Source organism: Hemicordylus capensis, chromosome 3 (genome assembly GCF_027244095.1).
Source record: "Hemicordylus capensis ecotype Gifberg chromosome 3, rHemCap1.1.pri, whole genome shotgun sequence".
Taxonomy (NCBI): domain Eukaryota; kingdom Metazoa; phylum Chordata; class Lepidosauria; order Squamata; family Cordylidae; genus Hemicordylus; species Hemicordylus capensis.
This window is the reverse complement of record NC_069659.1, coordinates 233,002,732-233,021,494: the sequence shown is the minus strand read 5'-3', so window position 1 is coordinate 233,021,494 and position 18,763 is coordinate 233,002,732. Positions and strand designations below refer to the sequence as shown.

The 18,763-nt window shown below is 43.4% G+C and overlaps 2 protein-coding genes across 18 annotated transcripts in view; one reads left to right on the top strand and one right to left on the bottom strand.

The window, feature by feature from the left end:
- The window catches only part of CDH23 (cadherin related 23), an 846,530-nt gene that overhangs the window by 584,712 nt on the left and 243,055 nt on the right, over window positions 1-18,763 (top strand). For 12 of the 14 annotated variants that reach the window (XM_053312564.1, XM_053312546.1, XM_053312548.1 and 9 more), the window contains 2 exons: window positions 8,522-8,635; window positions 11,111-11,259. In XM_053312564.1, the coding sequence (XP_053168539.1) occupies window positions 8,522-8,635; window positions 11,111-11,259 (263 nt within the window). Of the gene's footprint in view, window positions 1-8,521; window positions 8,636-11,110; window positions 11,260-14,610; window positions 14,691-18,763 lie in introns of those variants that run through there. The other 2 variants (XR_008320257.1, XM_053312559.1) reach the window with 2 other exon arrangements.
- C3H10orf105 (chromosome 3 C10orf105 homolog) overlaps window positions 13,907-18,763 on the bottom strand; it is a 40,579-nt gene continuing 35,722 nt past the window's right edge. For all 4 annotated transcript variants that reach the window (XM_053312571.1, XM_053312567.1, XM_053312568.1 and 1 more), the window contains one exon: window positions 13,907-17,231. In XM_053312571.1, coding sequence (XP_053168546.1) covers window positions 16,807-17,226 — 420 coding nt within the window. In that variant the 5' untranslated portion in view covers window positions 17,227-17,231 and the 3' untranslated portion in view covers window positions 13,907-16,806. The remainder of the gene's footprint in view (window positions 17,232-18,763) is intronic.

The window sequence follows — 18,763 nt, the reverse complement described above, 5'->3', positions numbered from 1 at the left end:
AAAAGAAAAAAGAGAAATTTCAAGGAAAAGCAAAAATATTCTTGTAAAGTGTCAAGGGAGCAGAGGCGCTCTTAACCCTGGACTTCCAGGCCAAAGTTCAGGGCTTCCACACCTCCTGGGGGGCGAGGGCCTCCTTAATCCTCCTTTTAACAGGTGGCTGAGCGTGACCTCTGCTTTAGAGACAGAGGGGGAAGTGGGGGAAGAAATATGTGGGATGGGCATATGTTAAGTTGCGTGTTGAAATGTTTTTGCTAATGTATATTTGCATAAATATATCTGTTTTATATTCTCACATTATTGTGGCTTCAGTTGCTATTTGTGCCCTCAAGAACCCATGTGTTTAAAATACTGCGAGGCTATTCACACAATTGCAGAAAATCGGGCTAGCCTCCGCTAGCCCGATTCCTCAATCGTGAGAACCACCGGGCTCGGCTGCGAGCCTGGTGGTTCTTGAGCGGGTAAGCCATTTAAGTAGCCCGCCCCTAAAACCAGGTTTGTGGAGCAAGCGCTCCACAAACCCCGTTTTTTAAATCGCGAGTAGCCGTGGCGCACCTCCATGCCACGGCTACTCACAAGGAGACCCCCAGAGGGGAGGCAAAAAGCTGCCTCCCGGCTCCAGGGGTCTCTCCAGCATGCCCTGCACACTCACGCAGGGCATGCTGGAGCTTCCGGGGCTCGATGGGCCCCTGCTCCCCCCAGCCCCCAATGGCTCCGTCACAGAGCCCGCAGTCGTGTGGGTGGTCGATCCGGCCACCCAGGGCCCCTGCCGTGCTTGTGTGCAGGGAGAGCGGGCTCCCTGCTCACATTCCAAAACCGGGTCTCACTGATCATGAGACCCGGCCTTGCATGTGTCTCAGGGTGTGTGTGTGTGTGTGTGTGTGTGTGTAGAGGGGACCTCCAAAGCAAGGGGGGCTCCAAAGGCCTTAAGGTCCAGGCTCCAAAATTACCTAGGTGCACCTCAGCAAGGGAGGCAGCTTACTGTTATTTGGAGGCAACAACAGTGGGTGTTGTCCGTCCTTTCTCCAATGGCTTTTCATGACCCACATGAGGACAGTTGACTGAGAATTGAAAGATTAACGAGCCATGTGCGCTCGCAATTTCTAGTCATAAGAACAGATAAATTGTCAATAACGTTGAGTTGGCACCATTCCAACCTGAAATTTAACCAAGATCAGCAAGCTAGAATTTGATCTAAGGTTATCAATCCCGGTTAAATGTCAGGTTATCATGGTGCCAGCTCGACATCATTAAAGATTTCCAGCTTCTTACAACCAGAAATTAGGAGCATGCACAGCTCCCAAATCTCCTGATTTCTGGTCAGCCAGCCTTGTGCAAGTCATGAGAACCCACCCCTTATTTCCTTCATTTTTTCTGTTTATGTGGTGCCTTTGCAGGCAGAGGCAATACTAGAAGCACAAGACCTCTTCCCAGCATTGGCTCCATCTGGCTGCCATTTTTGTTCTAGAATGCCCCTGGAATGATGCCACATCATGATGTAGAATCACTCCAAGGGGACGTCGGAGTGGGGGTGGAGCGGAATGGCATCTGGACAGAGCTGCTGACCAGGAAGAGGTTGTAAACAGAAGTACTGTAAGCAGAACAGGACAGTAGACAGAATCGCTCCTAAGCGTCCTCTCCTACCTGCTTCAGGATTGGCACCTGGATATATGGAAGAACTTATGGTTCCAAATTCTGATTGAAGGGAGAAGGGGCATGTAACACAACCCTAAACAAAGCTCCACTCCCATAGTTATCTGTTGTAACATTTTAAATGGATAAAACTCTCATATTTGGGCCAGCTTAGACTCAGATCCCACAATTATTGCAAAGTCTAATATGGAGGTGTCTAGCAACTCCTCTTATGTGGTTAGGCTGGATCAGTATCAGTTTGTGACTACTGAGGATGTGGATAAGCTGCTTGGAATGGTGCTGCCTACCACCTGTTCTCTTGACTCTTGTCCAACATGGCTTATACTATCTGGCAGGGGGTGTTGTTGTAGAGGTCCTGGTAGATATTATAAATGCTTCTCTGAGGGAGGACAGGATGCTTTCCTGTCTTGATTAGACTTCTTCTGAAGAAGCCTGCATTGGATCTCTCAGAGTTAAGCAACTATAGGCCTGTCTGCAACCTACCGTGGCTGCACAAAGTAATTGAGAGGATGGTGGCCTCCCAGCTCCAGACAGTCATGGTGGAAACTTACTATCTAGACCCATTTCAAACTGGCTTTCAGGTGGGCTATGGGGTGGAGAGTGCCTTGATCAGCCTGATGGATTATTGCAATGGAGAATTGACAGAGGGAGTGACTCCGTTGGTACTTTTGGTTTTCTCTGAGGCTTTCGATAATCTTGACCATAGTATCCTTGCAGTGGTTCCGCTCCTACCTCTTGGGCAGGTTCCAGATAGTGTTGCTTGGAGATTGTTGTTCTTCAAAATGTAAACTTTTATATGGCATTCCCAAGGCTCCATACTGTCTCCAGTGCTTTTCAGTATCTACATGGACTGGGGGCAGTACATCAGGGCTGGGGGAAGGAGGAGACATGTTGAAAAGAAACATGTTCTTGCTTCTCCACATACAATGGGCTGCCACATGGACAATTTATCTTAAACCAGACTGTTGTACCATTCCAAGAGGGCTTTTTAGGAGAAATGGTGGTTGTCAGTGGGCTGAGAAATTAGTCAACCTTTCTCTAGCACTCCCCTCCCCCTGAAGAACTGTGGTAATTGTCCTCTCATTTTCTCCACTTCAGAATTTGGAAAGGAGAAGGGGAAGGGCATTTCAGATTAGCTCTAATTTAATCTATAACATTCTAAACTGTATTTCTTCACAGAGGTTTCCTTAACAATTTTAATAAACAAGGTAAGTTTTGCAAGAAGTGAGCTACCAGATAAATGCAGAGTATCTTGGAAGAGCTCAACCCTTCTGAAGACTGATTAATGCATGTTGGTGAATGAAGTATAAGCAAGCTTTACAAACACAGGGCATGATCTAGCCAAAGTTAAGCACTTTTAAGTCTTAGAATGTTAGCAAAATTCCACTTAGCCAGGCTCAGAAGTTAATTTCAGGGCTTAGGAGAAGGGAACTTTACAAGTCTCCAATTTTTTTCTCTGACTGAGATTAAAATTAAAAAGACAGTTGCTGCCTGGGATTTTCCCTCTGCATTTGATGAGTTGGCTACTGCCACAGGCTTTGGGGGCACAGAATGGAGTGGTTTTTCAATAATTTTGATGTTGTTTTAAATCTTAAATTGTTGTAATGTTTTAACCTTTTTATTTGTTGTTATTATTGTATTGTTGTAAACTGCCCAGAGACTTGCGTTTGGGGTGGTATACAAATACGTTAAATAAATAAATAAATAAATACATGAAATGAAATGAAATGAAATGAAATGAAAGGGAGAATATCTGCTTGGTCTCCTGGCTTCTTATTTCATGTGATGGAGCTTTATGATTCCATTATATTAAATTGGGAGCAAATTCAGATGTTGCTGGAACAAAAAGCAAGGGTGTGTGTGGCGGGGGGGGGGGGGCTGGAGTGCCAACCCTCTAGGGAGGAGCTGTATGATTGGCTCCCTCTCCTAGCCCTCAGTTTTTGCCCCTGCAATGTTCTCCTTCAGACTGAATTACTTGCAATGGACCAACAACAGCTGAGCTCCGTTACACTAAATTGGGGCCAAATGGGTTTTGGTGTATTTTTTGAAGGGCTGCCTCATACGAAATGAGGAAAGGGAGCAAAGAGAGTCGCCCACAGGGAACTCTGTGACCCTGAGAGTTCCCCATGGGGAATTGTCTTTCCTCCTCCACATCATTTTCCAGAGCCTCTTAGCTAAAAGAGATGCAAGCTCTGGGCGGTATAGAAATGTAATAAATAAATAAATTAAATAAATAAAAGAAGCTTCTAAGCTAAGCAAGAAATATTTTTTCCTTGCTTTGCAAAGAGGGTACTTTTTTGAGGCTCCAGTTGGCTCAGATGAAGAACTGAGTTGCTTCCCTTATTTTGAGGACACTTGGTTTCCAAGGTGATCCTGAGGAAACTTGCACATCTCTGTTGAAGTCAATGGAAGAGATTACTTACATACTTACTTACTTACTTGAAATATTTATACCCCGCCCCTCCAGTACACTACTCCTCGGGGTGGCTCACAACAATAAAATAGATACAATGAAAATAAAACTAATAAAATTAACTAAGTTAAGTAAACCAGTTAAAAGTCACGCTAAAATCACAATCAGAATTAAGTTTCAAATTAAAAGTTATTTTAAAAGCTAAAAATTGAGAATTATAAAAAATAAAAAATAAAGAACCTACCAGATACAACCAAAGATGGAGCATTAAAAAGCCTCTTTAAAAAAAGATGTGTGTCTAGTTGTTTTTAAAAACACTGAGGGAGGGATCATGGCAAAGTTCTTCAGGGAGAGCATTCCAAAACCAAAGGGCCACAACCGAAAAAGCCCTGTCTCTAGTCCCCGCCAATCGGATCTCCATTAGTGGCGGAGCCATGAGCATGGCCTGAGATGAGCGGAGGGCCCTGGCAGGTTCATATGGATGAATGCAGTCTGACAGGTACCCTGGCCCCAAGCCATGTACAGCTTTAAAGGTCAAGACCTGCACCTTGAATCTAGCCTGGAAGCAGACCCGTAACCAATGAAGCTGCCGCAGGATGGGCGTGACACTCATGAAGCAACTTGCACCCATGATCATCCCTGCAGCAGCATTCTTGACCAACTGAAGCTTCCAAACCGTCTTCAAGGCATCTTTAAGTATGTGCTTCTGAACAACTTGTGACCCACCAAGCCAAATGCAGTTCAGTACTTCTATATTGTGGCCCACTGTGTACTTGCCAGCCCCACATGACCTCATTTTTGCAGATATACAGAAAAAATAGAAGCCCTTGATGGACTGCTATATGTCGCTGGTGGGCTGTATTTTATTTGATAAGTTGCAAGCCTAGCAGTCTCATTCATTGAAATCAATGGGATTTACAAACACATGCTTTACTTGTTCTCCCACTCAAATTAGTGTACTTAAAAGTATTTAACCTTGGCTGAAATTTACCCTAAATAATTAAATGTTATTTATGAGATCACAGTCAAATGGAAATTCCACAAACAAACATTCCTTATTTTCTAAGGCTCCAAAAGTTGTCCATTCTCGCCCTCTGCTGCCCAGTGTCCCTTATGTCACCCAAATTTTACTTGTATCATTATGTTCTCTTGTTAGCAAAGGAGAAATGCAAGCACCAAAATGCTTAATTTGGTTTTAAAAAACTGGCATTATACAAATATATATATACATTATATATTTCTTTATTCATGGTTTTGTTATCCATGGTTGTAGGCCCTCATTATCCACAGTTTTGGCACTCACAGTTTCACATATCCACAGTTGGGCAATTTATACCCAACCTCTTTATCCGCAGCAGACGATTTCACATATCTGTCATTTTCAGCAGCACAGTTCTGCCTTTGGTTGTGTTCCTGCTGCATGTGCTCATGAGTTGTGGGAGGGGTTTGGAGGAGGATGGTGGAGTGCTTTGGTCTTCATGTTTAGATCTTTTTGTGCTTCTAAAAGTCATTTGGGGTAGCGTTTAACAGCCTTGGGTAGCCTTTGGTATCCTTAGGGATCCATTGGGAGCCTTTAGGAGCCTTTTTTGAGCCATTCCCATGGAGCTTCTTGCAGCCATTTTCTTGCAGCATTGTGCTTCCCTTGTGAGATGCTAATTAGCACTTTTATAAATTTAATTTTAAGTTTGGTATTTAATTTTATTTTTAATTAAAAATTAAAATTAATTTTGATAATCATGGTATTGTATTTAATTTAAATTGCAGCTAAAAATCCAATTTAAATTAAAAATTGATTTTAATTATCTGTTGAAAATTGATTCTCCTCTCTCTCGATTCTCACACACTCTTCTGTGTCCACTTGAAATTGGTTTAATTTTGTGCTGCCTCTTTGGCCAACCTACCAACCAAACAGGCCAGGGCTTGTGCTGCTAAGTTCTGGACTTCAATTTTGGGGTAAGGAAACTTCATGATTGCACATTACTGGAGAGTTAGGGGGTATTGCTGGAGGAGATAAGAGTGTGAGAGAATGGAAGATCTAAGGTGGCCAAGGTACAGGACTGTGCGCCATCCTTACTTATGCTTGCCTTTTGTCCTGTCTTTTCAGTGGGTTTTTTTGGTCATTTTCCTGGACTCTAGAACCTAATCCCTCAATTCCTTTTAAGGTTTCTTTATTCATGGTTTTGTTATCCATGGTTGTAGGCCAGAACGGAACCTCTGTGAATAACAAGGGCCACCTGTATTCAAGCCATGAAACCTTGAAATCTTTCAAGCAATTAAGCTACAGTGTTGTCAGCAGGAGAATTACCAGTTCAGTCTGATATTTGTTTCTTAAGATTCTTCCTAATTTGGGCAATGGTCTTGCAGGTTGAGTTTTGTTGCGGCACTATACAGGTGACCCTAGTTATCTTCAGGGGTTCCGTTCTGCTCTACAACCACAGATAACGAAACCATGGATAACAAGACCTTGAGTCAGTGGGCTTTGTGGATTAGGTTACTAGAGCTTTAAAAAGAGCTAAAATGTGGGGAGGAGGCAGAAATAAGAGAAATAAAGTACTGTACCATTCTTTCCAGGTATCCAGCTGTCCAGCAATGCCTCTCCAAATGCTCAATTCCTCTGATTTTCCATGAAAATTAATGGGGGAAATTGTTGTTGTTTTAAAAGAGCCACAGAATGGCTCTGTGGTGCAAAATGGTGGCAGGAAATGACATCAGAAGTCATTTCTGACTGCCCAGGAATAGGTGAATTTTGAGTATTTTTTGAACCACGGATAAAGAGGTCGGGTCTATATCGCCTGACCGCAGTTACGCAAAACCGCAGGTGCTGGGACCATGGATAACCTGTATACATTTCTACAGTATCTTAAAAATAGTTTGGGGTACAAATAGGAGATTTGTTCACACAATTCACTGTAAACCATTAAATGGTTTTAAATTACCTAGCAGGGTACTGGGCTATCCCTTGTTGAAGGATGTGAAACTGAGGCTTGAGAACCATCTGTCTGGGATGCTTTAGCTCTGGAATTTCTATATCAAGCAGAGGGTTGAACTAGATGAACTACAGGGCCCCTTCCAGTTACATTATTCTATAATTCAATCTTCTTCTTCTATATACTTATTTCACTAAGACGGGCCATGCGTGGATGAAGGGGGATGCATCGGAGAAAACTTGTGAGAGCCGCCAAACTCTCCAGAAACTCTTGCAGAGAGGCAGGGGGAGAAGCAAACTGGCCCAGTGAGTGAGACGGAGGCAGGGGGAGAAGCGCAGTTAGGAGGAGGAGGCGGCTGGCTGTCACCTGGCTGCCAAGAGGAGGAGGTGGGAGGCAGTGGCGGCGGGATGACCAGAAATGGGGGGCAAGAATTGCACAAGGAGGCCCTGGCCTGGCCATTGGGAGGGGGAGGCGAGAAGCAGGCAGCCAGTGGGGGAGCGGAGAAAACCAGGCATGCCAGTGGAGGCGGCGGCATAGCCAGAATGTGTGTGTGGGGGGGGGGGAGAAGCAGGCAGCGGGGGGGGGAGAAGAGAAAGTCGGGCATGCCGGCCGGGGGGGGGGGGCATGATGGCTGAGCACAACTAGAGGTGCAGATGCTCTGCGCCCAGGCCAGCTAGTATTTCTGTAAAGCTGTTAGCTCATACATAATGCTGATGTACAAAAACATACGTACAATGATGGTTTTGCATCTTTCATATAAAGTAACAGAAGGTCTGAACTACCTCAAAAGCTATTTAGAGACCTCAAATTTCTGGGAGGGAGAACCTTGGGAATCATCTGATTTTGAAAAACCATGGAATTACTACCAAAGCCTCCTCAATGTTTTCACCAATCATCATAGTAAAACAATGTTTCAAACCAGTTTAAATTTGTAGTACATATACAATTAAAAGGTGTGGAATCTAAAGGGAATATATGTTCTTCTCAAGTGTTTCAAATTTGGCATTTCTGAATACACTTTGAAATTTGGAGCTGTGATAATAAGTCCCTTTGTGATATTAATTAGCATATGCTGTCTCTGACTTTTTTAAAAAAATGGTATATAGCAACCGCAGCTAAATTTGTGAGAGGCGTGTTGTTGTTTTTAAGATAAACACACACTCAGCACAAGGTTAAAAGAGGCAGGGAAACTGAAGTGCTGATAAGTTTCATACCTAAAATAATCTTTCAGGATCTGGGGAAACAGTTAATAATAATGGAAGCATCATTTGTCAGAGCTAGGGAACATTACTGAGTAGATTGGTATGTAAAGGATGGTGGTGTCATATCCTAAGGCTGTGCATAGATCTATGGATGTGTATGCACATCTGCGTGAGCACATACTTATATGGAGGAGCCAGGAGTATATGTGTTTTTCACATGATTTGATTTCCTAATATTTCATTCATATATCTAATGTATTGTAGTTTGTGTTTGTTTAAACTATGCTTCTCATTCTTCTTTGAAGTCATTTCCTTTGTTCCTTCTGCAGGTGGGAACCAGGATGGGAAGTTCAGTGTCGGCTTTAGAGATGGGGTAGTTAGAACAGTAGTCAGCCTGGACAGAGAGACCGTGCCATCCTATACACTCATCCTAGAGGCCATTGGTAAGGATTTCTTGCGGAGTACTTTTGTTTCAGTTATCAAAGCAACCGATGTGCATCTCCTTCTGCTTCATTTAAGGTGCAATGGAGAGAAGGAGCTGTTTGCAAAGGACCAACATAAATTAATGATGCAATGTTCCGTTACATTTCTAAAGTTTTCATCCCAGTACCATACTAAATCTCAATTTTGTATGGATAACATTGCTTTTATAGAGCAAAAATGATTTTCTAAAAATTTATCCTCAGCCAGTTCTGGGCTTTCCCAGCATTTTAATCACTTATTCTGGTGGGGAACATTTTGTAACCTTGGATAAGAGGAAGATTCTGTATCTTGTAAACTTGTTAATAGAAATATTATCCAGGGTACTGTATAGTGAAACACAATAATCACATACTAGTTTCACATGTCAATTAAGACAACTAGCATAATTTATAGGACTTAAGTAGTACTAACCAAGACCTGCCCTTGATCACGAATATTTTTTAATGCAGCACACATTTATGAAATATTTCACATTATTTAAAGTGGCAGCTGATTGGTAGTATTAGACATCCTAAAATGGGATTTTAGATTCCTCTGGTTTCATAGAGATGTTTTGAATATGAGAAGTTATAGCTTTCATAGACTACTTATTAAAATTGAAGCAATAATTTATAAAACAATTGCAAGTGCAAACTGGCACCATGCAGGTTTAAACACTCATATGTTAAATGTATCTATTTCTGGGAGTTGGCATGAATCTCCAACATGTCCCACAAAGATTCAAAAATCTGCATTTTGCTGGAAAACCAAATCCCTTCTACAAAATATTATATTTCCAAAAATGAGAATTTAAAGAGTTCAGAAGCAAATCTGATCTTTGAATTCAGAGATTTATAAAATCTGCAACTCAACCAAATTTGAGTTTAAAACATATCAATTTTATTTGTAAACAGCTCTAGCCATTTACTTTCTGCCTATCACCAATCAAAACTAAGGAGATTAGATTATATTAATTTCCTTTTTCTTTGTTTAAGAAGCACTTTAAAATGTACAGAAGCACATATGAACTTTGAATCACATAGAAGACTGGGGAAAGAGAGCTTAAATTTCCCCTACCGTGTTCACTAGGCACCTAATGGCACAGTGGGGAAGTAACTTGCCTGGGAAGCAAGAGGTTGCTGGTTTGAATCCCCACTGGTATGTTTCCCAGACTATGGGAAACACCTATATTGGGCAGCAGTGATACAGGAAAATCCTGAAATGCATAATCTCATACTGTGTGGGAGATGGCAATAGTAAACCCCTCCTGTATTCTACCAAAGACAACCACAGGGCTCTGTGATTGCCAGGAGTTGACACCGACTTGGCAGCACAACTTTACCTTTACCCTGTTCACTAGTGATACTTGTAAGTACTTTTCTAGGTCAGGAAGATACTTTTTGTCAGTCTAATAGTGGGCACTGTAGCAGACCTGAACTGGGCAATGTGTATTTAGTGAACATGTGGTGTGTTTTTTAAAGGGGGCGGGATTTGTGCAAAACACCAGTGCTACCTTCATTCATCATCCTAGCCACCAACTACTTGTGTCTTCATTATGCATGTGACAGTAAACATGTGGCTAGAAAGCCACATACATAGCTAGCCCATATCCAGCATCTTTCTCATACCTGGACCTGGTATTCAAATTAGAGTGATATGGTAATAGTAGAGTATTCAAGCTGAAGTAAAATAGTAGCAATAGCAATAGCACTTACATTTATATACTGCTCTATAGCCGGAGCTCTCTAAGCGGTTTACAATGATTTAGCATATTGCCCCCAACATTCTGGGTACTCATTTTACCGACCTTGGAAGGATGGAAGGCTGAGTCAACCTTGAGCCCCTGGTCAGGATCGAACTTGTAACCTTCTGGTTACAGGGCGGCAGTTTTACCACTGCGCCACCAGGGGCTCTAGTAATACTTAGTTCAGGCATTAAACAGACCTGTGTGGTTGTATGTGAAATTCACTATGAATCTCAGTTAAAATGTCCACTAAACTGTGGAGACAATAAACATATCCACTAGATAGTATCATCATGCTGTGCAATCAAGTCACATATTCTCTCTGGTAATATTAATTGGAAGGTGCCTTAGTAAGTCTCAAGCCTACCTGGAGGCTTGAGTTTGGAACTGTGATAACAGAACTTGATCCCAGTCCAGAGCAAGATTCCAGCAACAAGACAGAAGTGGAGAAGTCTGGGGCTGCTGCAGCATGATACCTTCCCAGCAAGTGTTAACTCAGAGATAAAGCCAGCAGTGGGGTTTGGGATGGAGTAAATGAAATGACTTGACCAATAGGCTACAGAAGTTAAGACCAAAGAGGAAAAGAGGCCCAGAAAACTTTGCTCTTGTTTGTTTCATAAATCCCTGCATTTAGTCAATGATCAGCTAGTAGAACGGACTTTTCATCAATGTTAGGAGATTATATGAATCACCTTGTTGTTTGTTCTCACAGATAATGGCCCCACTGGCAAACGGAGGACTGGGACAGCAACGGTACACGTGACTGTGCTGGACGTTAATGACAATCGGCCAATCTTCCTTCAGAGCAGTTATGAGGCTACTGTTCCTGAGGACATTCCAGATTACAGCAGCATAGTTCAGGCATGTAACTCAGTTGTTCTTTTCAGTAAAATCCAGCAGGGTAGGTGGAGGGGTGGAAGAAGAAGAGGAGAAATAATGTGTTTGGCTACTCTCACTATATCCCTGCTATGGGTTCGAAGCAGAATATCAAACTGAGTGATATTGGTCATGTTTCTCCACCAAAACTTTACAACTGCAGTCACTCCCTTCCCCATTACTGGAAGGTCTAAGAACAGGAAACAAATATAAAAATGAGTAATAGCAACAATATCTGGAGAAGTTGAAATGAGGTCAGGAAAATATTTCAATACTACCTCTTAAGCTTTTGTTTGTTTGTTTGTAAACAGGAAGTTCAATAGCTAACCCATGATGCGAAATGGTGGTGACCAAGTTGCAGCATGGATAGCATTAATATTGCTCTCTGAATGTGATGATAGGTTATATCTCCTGAAAATACTTATGAGCTATACTGAGTCAGGCCACATTTGGGAAGCCAGGTTTTTCATTGTAAAAGAAGGTCTCCCAAACACAGCTCCTTTCAGTGAGGCACTAGCTGAGGCTTCCAGGTCCTTTTTTGACAGTTCCCTTGTGTGTGGGTGTGCACATAAAGCAGCTCTAAGGGGGAGAGAAGTATATGCAGTCTCTCTTTTTTTTTTTTCCCCTCTTTGGAGCTAGCCCTCAGCTGAATGAATGGCAGAGAGAGCTGGTAAATGAATACATTCATTCATACAGTTTCTATGGTGTTTCCAGTTCCCCTTCAAGACCAAACTCTTTTTTTCCTGTAGCATGAACTGAGTAGTGTTCATAGCATGCTCTCTTAGTTGGTTTGTTTTTCCTTGAATTTTCTTCTGTAGACTGCCAGTAGTATAGTAAGGTGATAGGGCTTTGTTCCTAATTAAATGCTGTACCCAATTTGTAAGCAAGAAGTTGACTACGTTGTGTGAAATATCTGGGATAATATACTCGAGACAACTGTCTGGGTGGGGGGAAATGCCTCCTTATAGACCACTTAATTAACCCTTGAATACTACTAAATCTGAAAGTATCATAGGGATAAGCAAGTTAGCTGTGGTGGTTTTATGGAGCTTAAAGGGTTTCTTGTGGCAAGAGACTCTATAATACCTGATTGGTGAATGATAATGAGACGTTTCTGAGAAGTGCAAAGAACCTCACATTGCTATCATTTTCATTGCTTCCTGGTACTTGATGATCCCCTACACAGGGAGTTGAGTGGCTACCTCATTTCAGCCTTAGCTCACAATGTAACCAAGGCAGTTGACAAGAACTTCTGCCTGCCTATGCTGGCAGAAGTTCTTGTCAGTTGCCTAGCAACAGGCAGGCAGAAGTTCTTGTCAGTTGCCTAGCAACCACATGGCTCCTCAACTCAGATAATGCCTACTTCCCATTTGTAGCCAATCCCAGGGAACTCAGGAAAGCGTCAGGACAACTCTTGTAAGGTAGACTAGGTGGGGAGATAGTGCTTTACCAGGACTTGAAGCAAGTGTGACGCTGTCCATTGTGGCATGCTGACCCAGGGATTTCCTTCACTAAATTACTTACCCCACCCTTCACAGCCTGTAGTAGAAGAGGCTTTGTTTCGCTTCTGGCCACAAGTGAGCCCAATGTCCTACAGGAGATGTTTCTACCCAGTGGCAGAACTGGCCCTGAAATCAAACTGTTGATTGCAAATGAATTCCTTATAACTTCACATTTCTTTCCCCACGCCCACACCCAAATAAAACTTGCAAGGCGGCTGTTTCATCATGTTGATTAGGCCCCTTTGATGCTTTTAAAATTAAAATATGTCAACGCATCAAAACATGATTTTCTATGGGAATGACATAAATGCTTCAAGATTTGCTTTTGTTTATGCAGTAACATTTCTGATTGTCTCTTGATATTAACATGAGAATCTGGGATAGAGAGCAATGCAATAAGAAACAAAATTGAACCTAGTAGTCAAATACTCCTAAAGATTGTAATAAGATGCTCCCTCAAATGAAATGTACTACAGGAATGTCTGCAAAGGGGAGGAAGTGAGGGTCTATGAAGGATCTCTAGTGAAACTCACTTTAATAAATTGGAGATTGCTTTTCTGGCCAAAATGAAAGGAAAGTCAAATAGATTAAAGTGAACATAAACACTGCCACAAATCAAATTCAGGAAAGAGACAATTCAATAATCTTTTTAGTTTAAAATCAATTTTACAACTGAGTGAGTCAAGAGAGGTGGGTTCTCCCTTCATTTAAAGTTTGTGTTTGGCTAACTTGTGTGATAAATCTCTTTAAGTGATTGGCATGATGAACTACTAATATTCTGTTCTTGGTATTCTCCTATGATTCAAATGAGGAGCTGCCATGTGCTAAACCATTCAGAGAGGTATGAGAGCTGCATTTAGGTGCCTAAATCTGATTTGTTAGATGTTACTCATCCACCTTAGCATGCTGTGTATGCTGTCTATTAATAGTCCTCCATATCAATGAAGATATAAGAGGTACTGTAGTTTTGGTGAACCAGAAAAAAACCTCCCATTTTCTGCTAGGGATTTAGTTTAGGCAAGCTACTGTCTTGCAGCCAGTCTTATCTGAAATATGAGGATTAAAATACTGGCCTACCTTACAGGGTTGTTATAAGGCATACTGATGTAAAATACATAAAGCACTCTAAAGACTGTAAAATACTGTATTATTATTAATTGACCAATACTTGTGAGGCCCTCTACATGCATTCCCAAATGTGTTTGTGTAGCCTTCCTTATAATTTTACTTATACATTTTTTTAGCAGGCAATAGTGCAGTTTATGATCACATGCATCTATAGCTCTGTGTGTGTGTGTGTGTGTGTGTGATGTTGTAAATATAAAAAATGGAAGTGCAGTAAAATCATTTTAGCATGCACTTGTTTAGAAATAAGCCAGTTGAGAGCATACACTCCTGTGCAGCAAACCATTACTACAGCAACGATGACAAAGATGAGTATTTTATATTACATAATTATAGTGCTGGGCCTATTTGATATGAGGCTCCAGTACAAAAATAAAGCAAACTAAGCATATGAACTAAGCAATGCACTACACAGCTAAAATCTAACAGAAACCTGAATAGACCTTTCATCTGCCATTGCTGATTCCTAACTTGACCTGATCATATGGTGTGCCAGCTTTCAAGAAGTGTTGGTGTACTTCATGATGTGTGGGTAGTCAATGCACAATCCAGTATTCTTGAAAAGTCATCATGCTGGCAGAATGCTTGCAAGGAGCTTCCCTTTTTTTAGCCCCTGGGCTAAGAAACAATGGATACAATCCAGGGAGAGGCCTTGAGTCCCATTGAAAAAAAGATGACTTAAGTGCTTAATTGTCTCCTTGTCCCACAGATTTCAATGGATCTTAGGCAAGTCTAACTTTCTCTGGATTGCACCCATGGCTCCATATTTGAAAATAAATAACTTCTAAGGTATGACAAAGTTCTTCTTCCTCAGTCTTCTTCCACTCATTTCCTGAATTTTACTTCTCACTCCTTTGTATTAAGAGGTGCAACGAATAATACAAAGGCAAATGATTTTCCAATATCATGGATAGAACAATCTCAAAAAAATAGTGAAGCTGTTCACATGCACAGGCAAAACTGGGCTAAGGAAGCCCAGCATATTTTTGCCTGCATGTGTGTACCACTGGGATCAGGCCCGGAGCCGCGCAGTGGCTACTCACAATCCGATAGCCCAGGTTTGCGGAGCGCTCACTCCGCAAACCCGGGCTAAGGGGCAGGCTACTTGAGCGGGTTAGCCACTCAAGAACCACCAGGCTCGCAGCCGAGCCTGATGGTTCTTATGATCAGGAAAAATTGGGCTAGGCTTTCCTAGCCTGATTTTTCCCAATTGTGAGACAAGCCCCCAAGTCAGAATTAGGGGTGTGCACGGAACCACACAGCTGGGGTCCGGCACTGTGGAGGGGGTTCCTTTAAGGGCGGGGAGGGTTTACTTGCCCCTCCCGCCACTTGTCCCCCTCCAGGGCTCGTATTTATTGTAAGAATTGGGGCGGCAGGATACCTCCCTGCCGCCCCTTGCCCCTCCGCAGTGCAAAAGGCTCTGGTAAGTCTTTTGCACATGCGCACATCGCGCGTGAGCTTCACGTCTCCCCGACGCCGGAGGCCCGGTCTACCCGGCCTCGGCCCCTGCTGGCGGGTAGACCGGGCTTCCGGCGTCGGGGAGTCGTGCCTGCGCAGGGACCTCACGGATCGATTAGCTAGCTCCTCGTGGCGCCTCCAACTGCCACGCACGTGACCCTGCTTCTCTTAACCTAGGCAGTTGGGGCGCATTTCACTCAGTTTCTGGTGAACCGTCAGTTGCCTCTCCTGACGACCCTTCATGCCCTTTCTGTCCTGCCTTTGTCCCTGCGGGTAGGTCAGGTGGGTTTTAGGAATACAACGGATCATATCTAGATCATCTGTTACAGGTGAGCAACCTGTTTATCTGGATCATGATCCGTTGCATTCATAAGGAATGGGTGCATCCATAAGGAATTAATAAGTTCTGCCCCAATATCTCCTCTAAGGTGTACCTGTCAGCTGTCATTAATCCCATGTGTGGCAGCTCTCATGAGATTTCACGAGTGAGGGGAGGAGAAGGGGAAGGTGAGCAGCCAGGTAGAGAAAGTGGCAGCCAGGCCAGCTGGCCACCGGGTGGCGAGAGGAAGTGGCAGACAGGCCAGCTGTCAGGGGAGATGAACTGGGGCTGAAGGGAGTGGGAGGAGAACGAACTGGGGCTGAAGGGAGGGGGGCGAGAATGAACTGAGGCTGAAGGGAACTGTGCACAGTGCATTATGGGAATCCTCCCCTCCCCTCCCCTCGATCACCTCCGTCTGTCAGCTGTGGCTGCAAGAAGCTGCGGCTGGCAGACAATCAGCAAAACAGGGTTAGGAGAGTACTTGCTCTCCTAACCTTGTTTCGGAGGGTGGTTCAGTGCGGCCGGGATTGGAGCCAATTGGGCTGGGCTTCCTTAGCCCGGTTTGCACATTTATGTGAATAGCTTCCCAAGGTGATTTCATAGGATGGCTCTCAGACGTGGTTGTGCAAAAGGACCTCAGTCTCATCTAGCCAGTTTTAGCTAATGTTATGGCATCAAAATGAATATTGTCCCACATCTCAAGGGCATTTTATTCACTGGCATTCATTGGACAAATGAGCTGTGCATCTTTCTCGTGTCTTTGGTAAAAACTTCTGTTCTCCTAGGTTTAAGAGTTTTAGGGCAGACGACCACAGGTGCAAATGAAGCCAGGAATATTTAGGGACCTAACTGTCTGTACATACAATTCCCTATTTCTGACTATGGAAAATACATAGTTCCTTAAAAAGAAGTCTTCATTGGTACAATATAGTTTCAATATATCAAACAGGCACTGCAGATTACCCTTCTGCCCCCCATTTTCATAGTCAGGACTATAATTACCACTATGGTTTTTGAGTCCCTCAATCTCAGCCATTCTGTGATTCTCTACAAGTCAATTGAACAGTTTGTGAAATGCAATTGAGACGAGGCATTTTCTGCAGAAGACTCACTGGACATTTGGCCGAATCACATCTTGGTGGACTCCATGATGCTCCAATCCAGGCTGACAGGTGTTTTTCTCGAACAAGTTTCATGGGCTTGAGAAATGGGGCGGCAGCGCTTGACACTACGTATCGAATGCCTTAGCGAACCCAGACGTTTCCAGAGCCTGAGCTGTGGCTCACTGGCATCTTCTGAATGATAAGGCATGCACTCATGCGGCCCATAGAAAGACTGATGTAGAGCGACTGGCTTGCAGAGAGTAACAAAGATGAGGCAGGTAGCCAGGAGAAGGAAGATACAGATGAGAGCAATGATTATAGGCAAAGAGTCAGGCTTCTCCACAGACGGATCAGAGCTCAGTGGGACCAGTTCTGTGGTAGCATTGAGAAATGCAAGCATACTGGTGGCTGGAGAAGTCTTATATGTGGTGTCTTTTGTGCTCATCTTTTCTACAAGACACAACAGGAACAAAGATTGGCGGGGTTGGAAGGGTTGGCAGACATGATAAAAGAACCAGCTGGCATTTATATAGGAACATCAGGGATAACAAAAATACTGGACAAAATTATAAATATAATTATGTTTCTCCCAGTGCAATGGTTCCGCAAACCTTTTTACGGAGATAAAGAAAGAAAGAACTTTATTTGTTAGTTGCCAGCCAGAGCTTTGTTAGCTGCCAGCCAGAGAGATTTGTTAGCTGCCAGCCAAATTGTTCTCTGGGCAGCTTACAACACAACATTAAAACATGAGATGAAAACACACAACAGATTAAATCATAACAGACCAAAAATACAAAATACAATTCAAAACAATCTAAAAGCCATTTTTAAAAAAAAAAACAGATCAAAATTTAAAGTTTAAAAGGCCTGAGTGAACAAAAACGTTTTTACCTGGCGTCTAAAGGAACAAAGTGATGAAGCCAGGAGAATCTCCGTGGGGAGGCTATTCCATAAATGAGGTGCAACCACTGAAAAGAACCTCTCCTAGTAGCCACCTGCCTCACATTGTTTTGCAGGGGCACTCAGAGGAGAGCCTTTGAAGAAGATCTTAAAGACTGGGTTGGGACAATATGAGGCAAGGCACTCCCTCAAGTAACCTGGTCCCAAGCCATTTAGGGCTTTAAAGGTTAACACTAGGACTTTGAACTGGGCCCAAAAATGGACTGGGAGAGATATCAGCAGAACTCTGTTTGGGACCCACTTGTTAGTCCCACTTCTAGACTGAGATACCATCTCTTTATTCCCATCTGCTATATTATTTCCAGTCCCCAGTCACATAGTGGGCGATTCTCATGATCAACAAAAATCGGGCTAGCAGAGGCTAGCCCGATTTTTGTTGACCATAAGAACCACCGGGCTCGCAGCCGAGCCCGGTGTTTCTTGAGCGGGTATCCCGCTCGAGAACCACTGCTAAAAAGCAGGTTTGCGGAGCGAGCGCTCCAGCAAACCTGCTTTTTAGGATCGTGAGTAGCTGCGGTGCCACGCCTACTCACAAGTAGACCCCTGGCCAGGGGTCTCCCCAGTAAGCCCTGCGCATTCACGCAGGGCATACTGGGGCTTGTGGGGGCCGCGCGGCCCCTGCTCCCCCCACCCCCCGCCAGCTCCGTCACGGAGTCAGCCATCGTGTGGGCAGCCAATCTGGTCACCCAGGGCTCCCTGCCCACTCGTGAGCGGGGAGAGTGGGCTTAGCCCACTCTTCCCACTCACTGCCCCAAACCGGGTCTCACTGATTGTGAGACCCGGTCCAGTATGTTTCTAGTGTGAAGCCAACAGGGCTTCTGCCAGCCACTGAAGATGCCAAGTTTTTGTTTTGGAAGTTATCGTGTCTGATTTCTACAAAGTAACAATGAACCATGATGAAAGGCTAGCGAGAATAATGTGAAGACATTTGCATTAGATTTTAAGCCTGCAGGTAGAGCCTGGTCTTGATTTTATTACTGTACAACAGTTGACATAGGTATTCTTAGATACTTAATAAATAA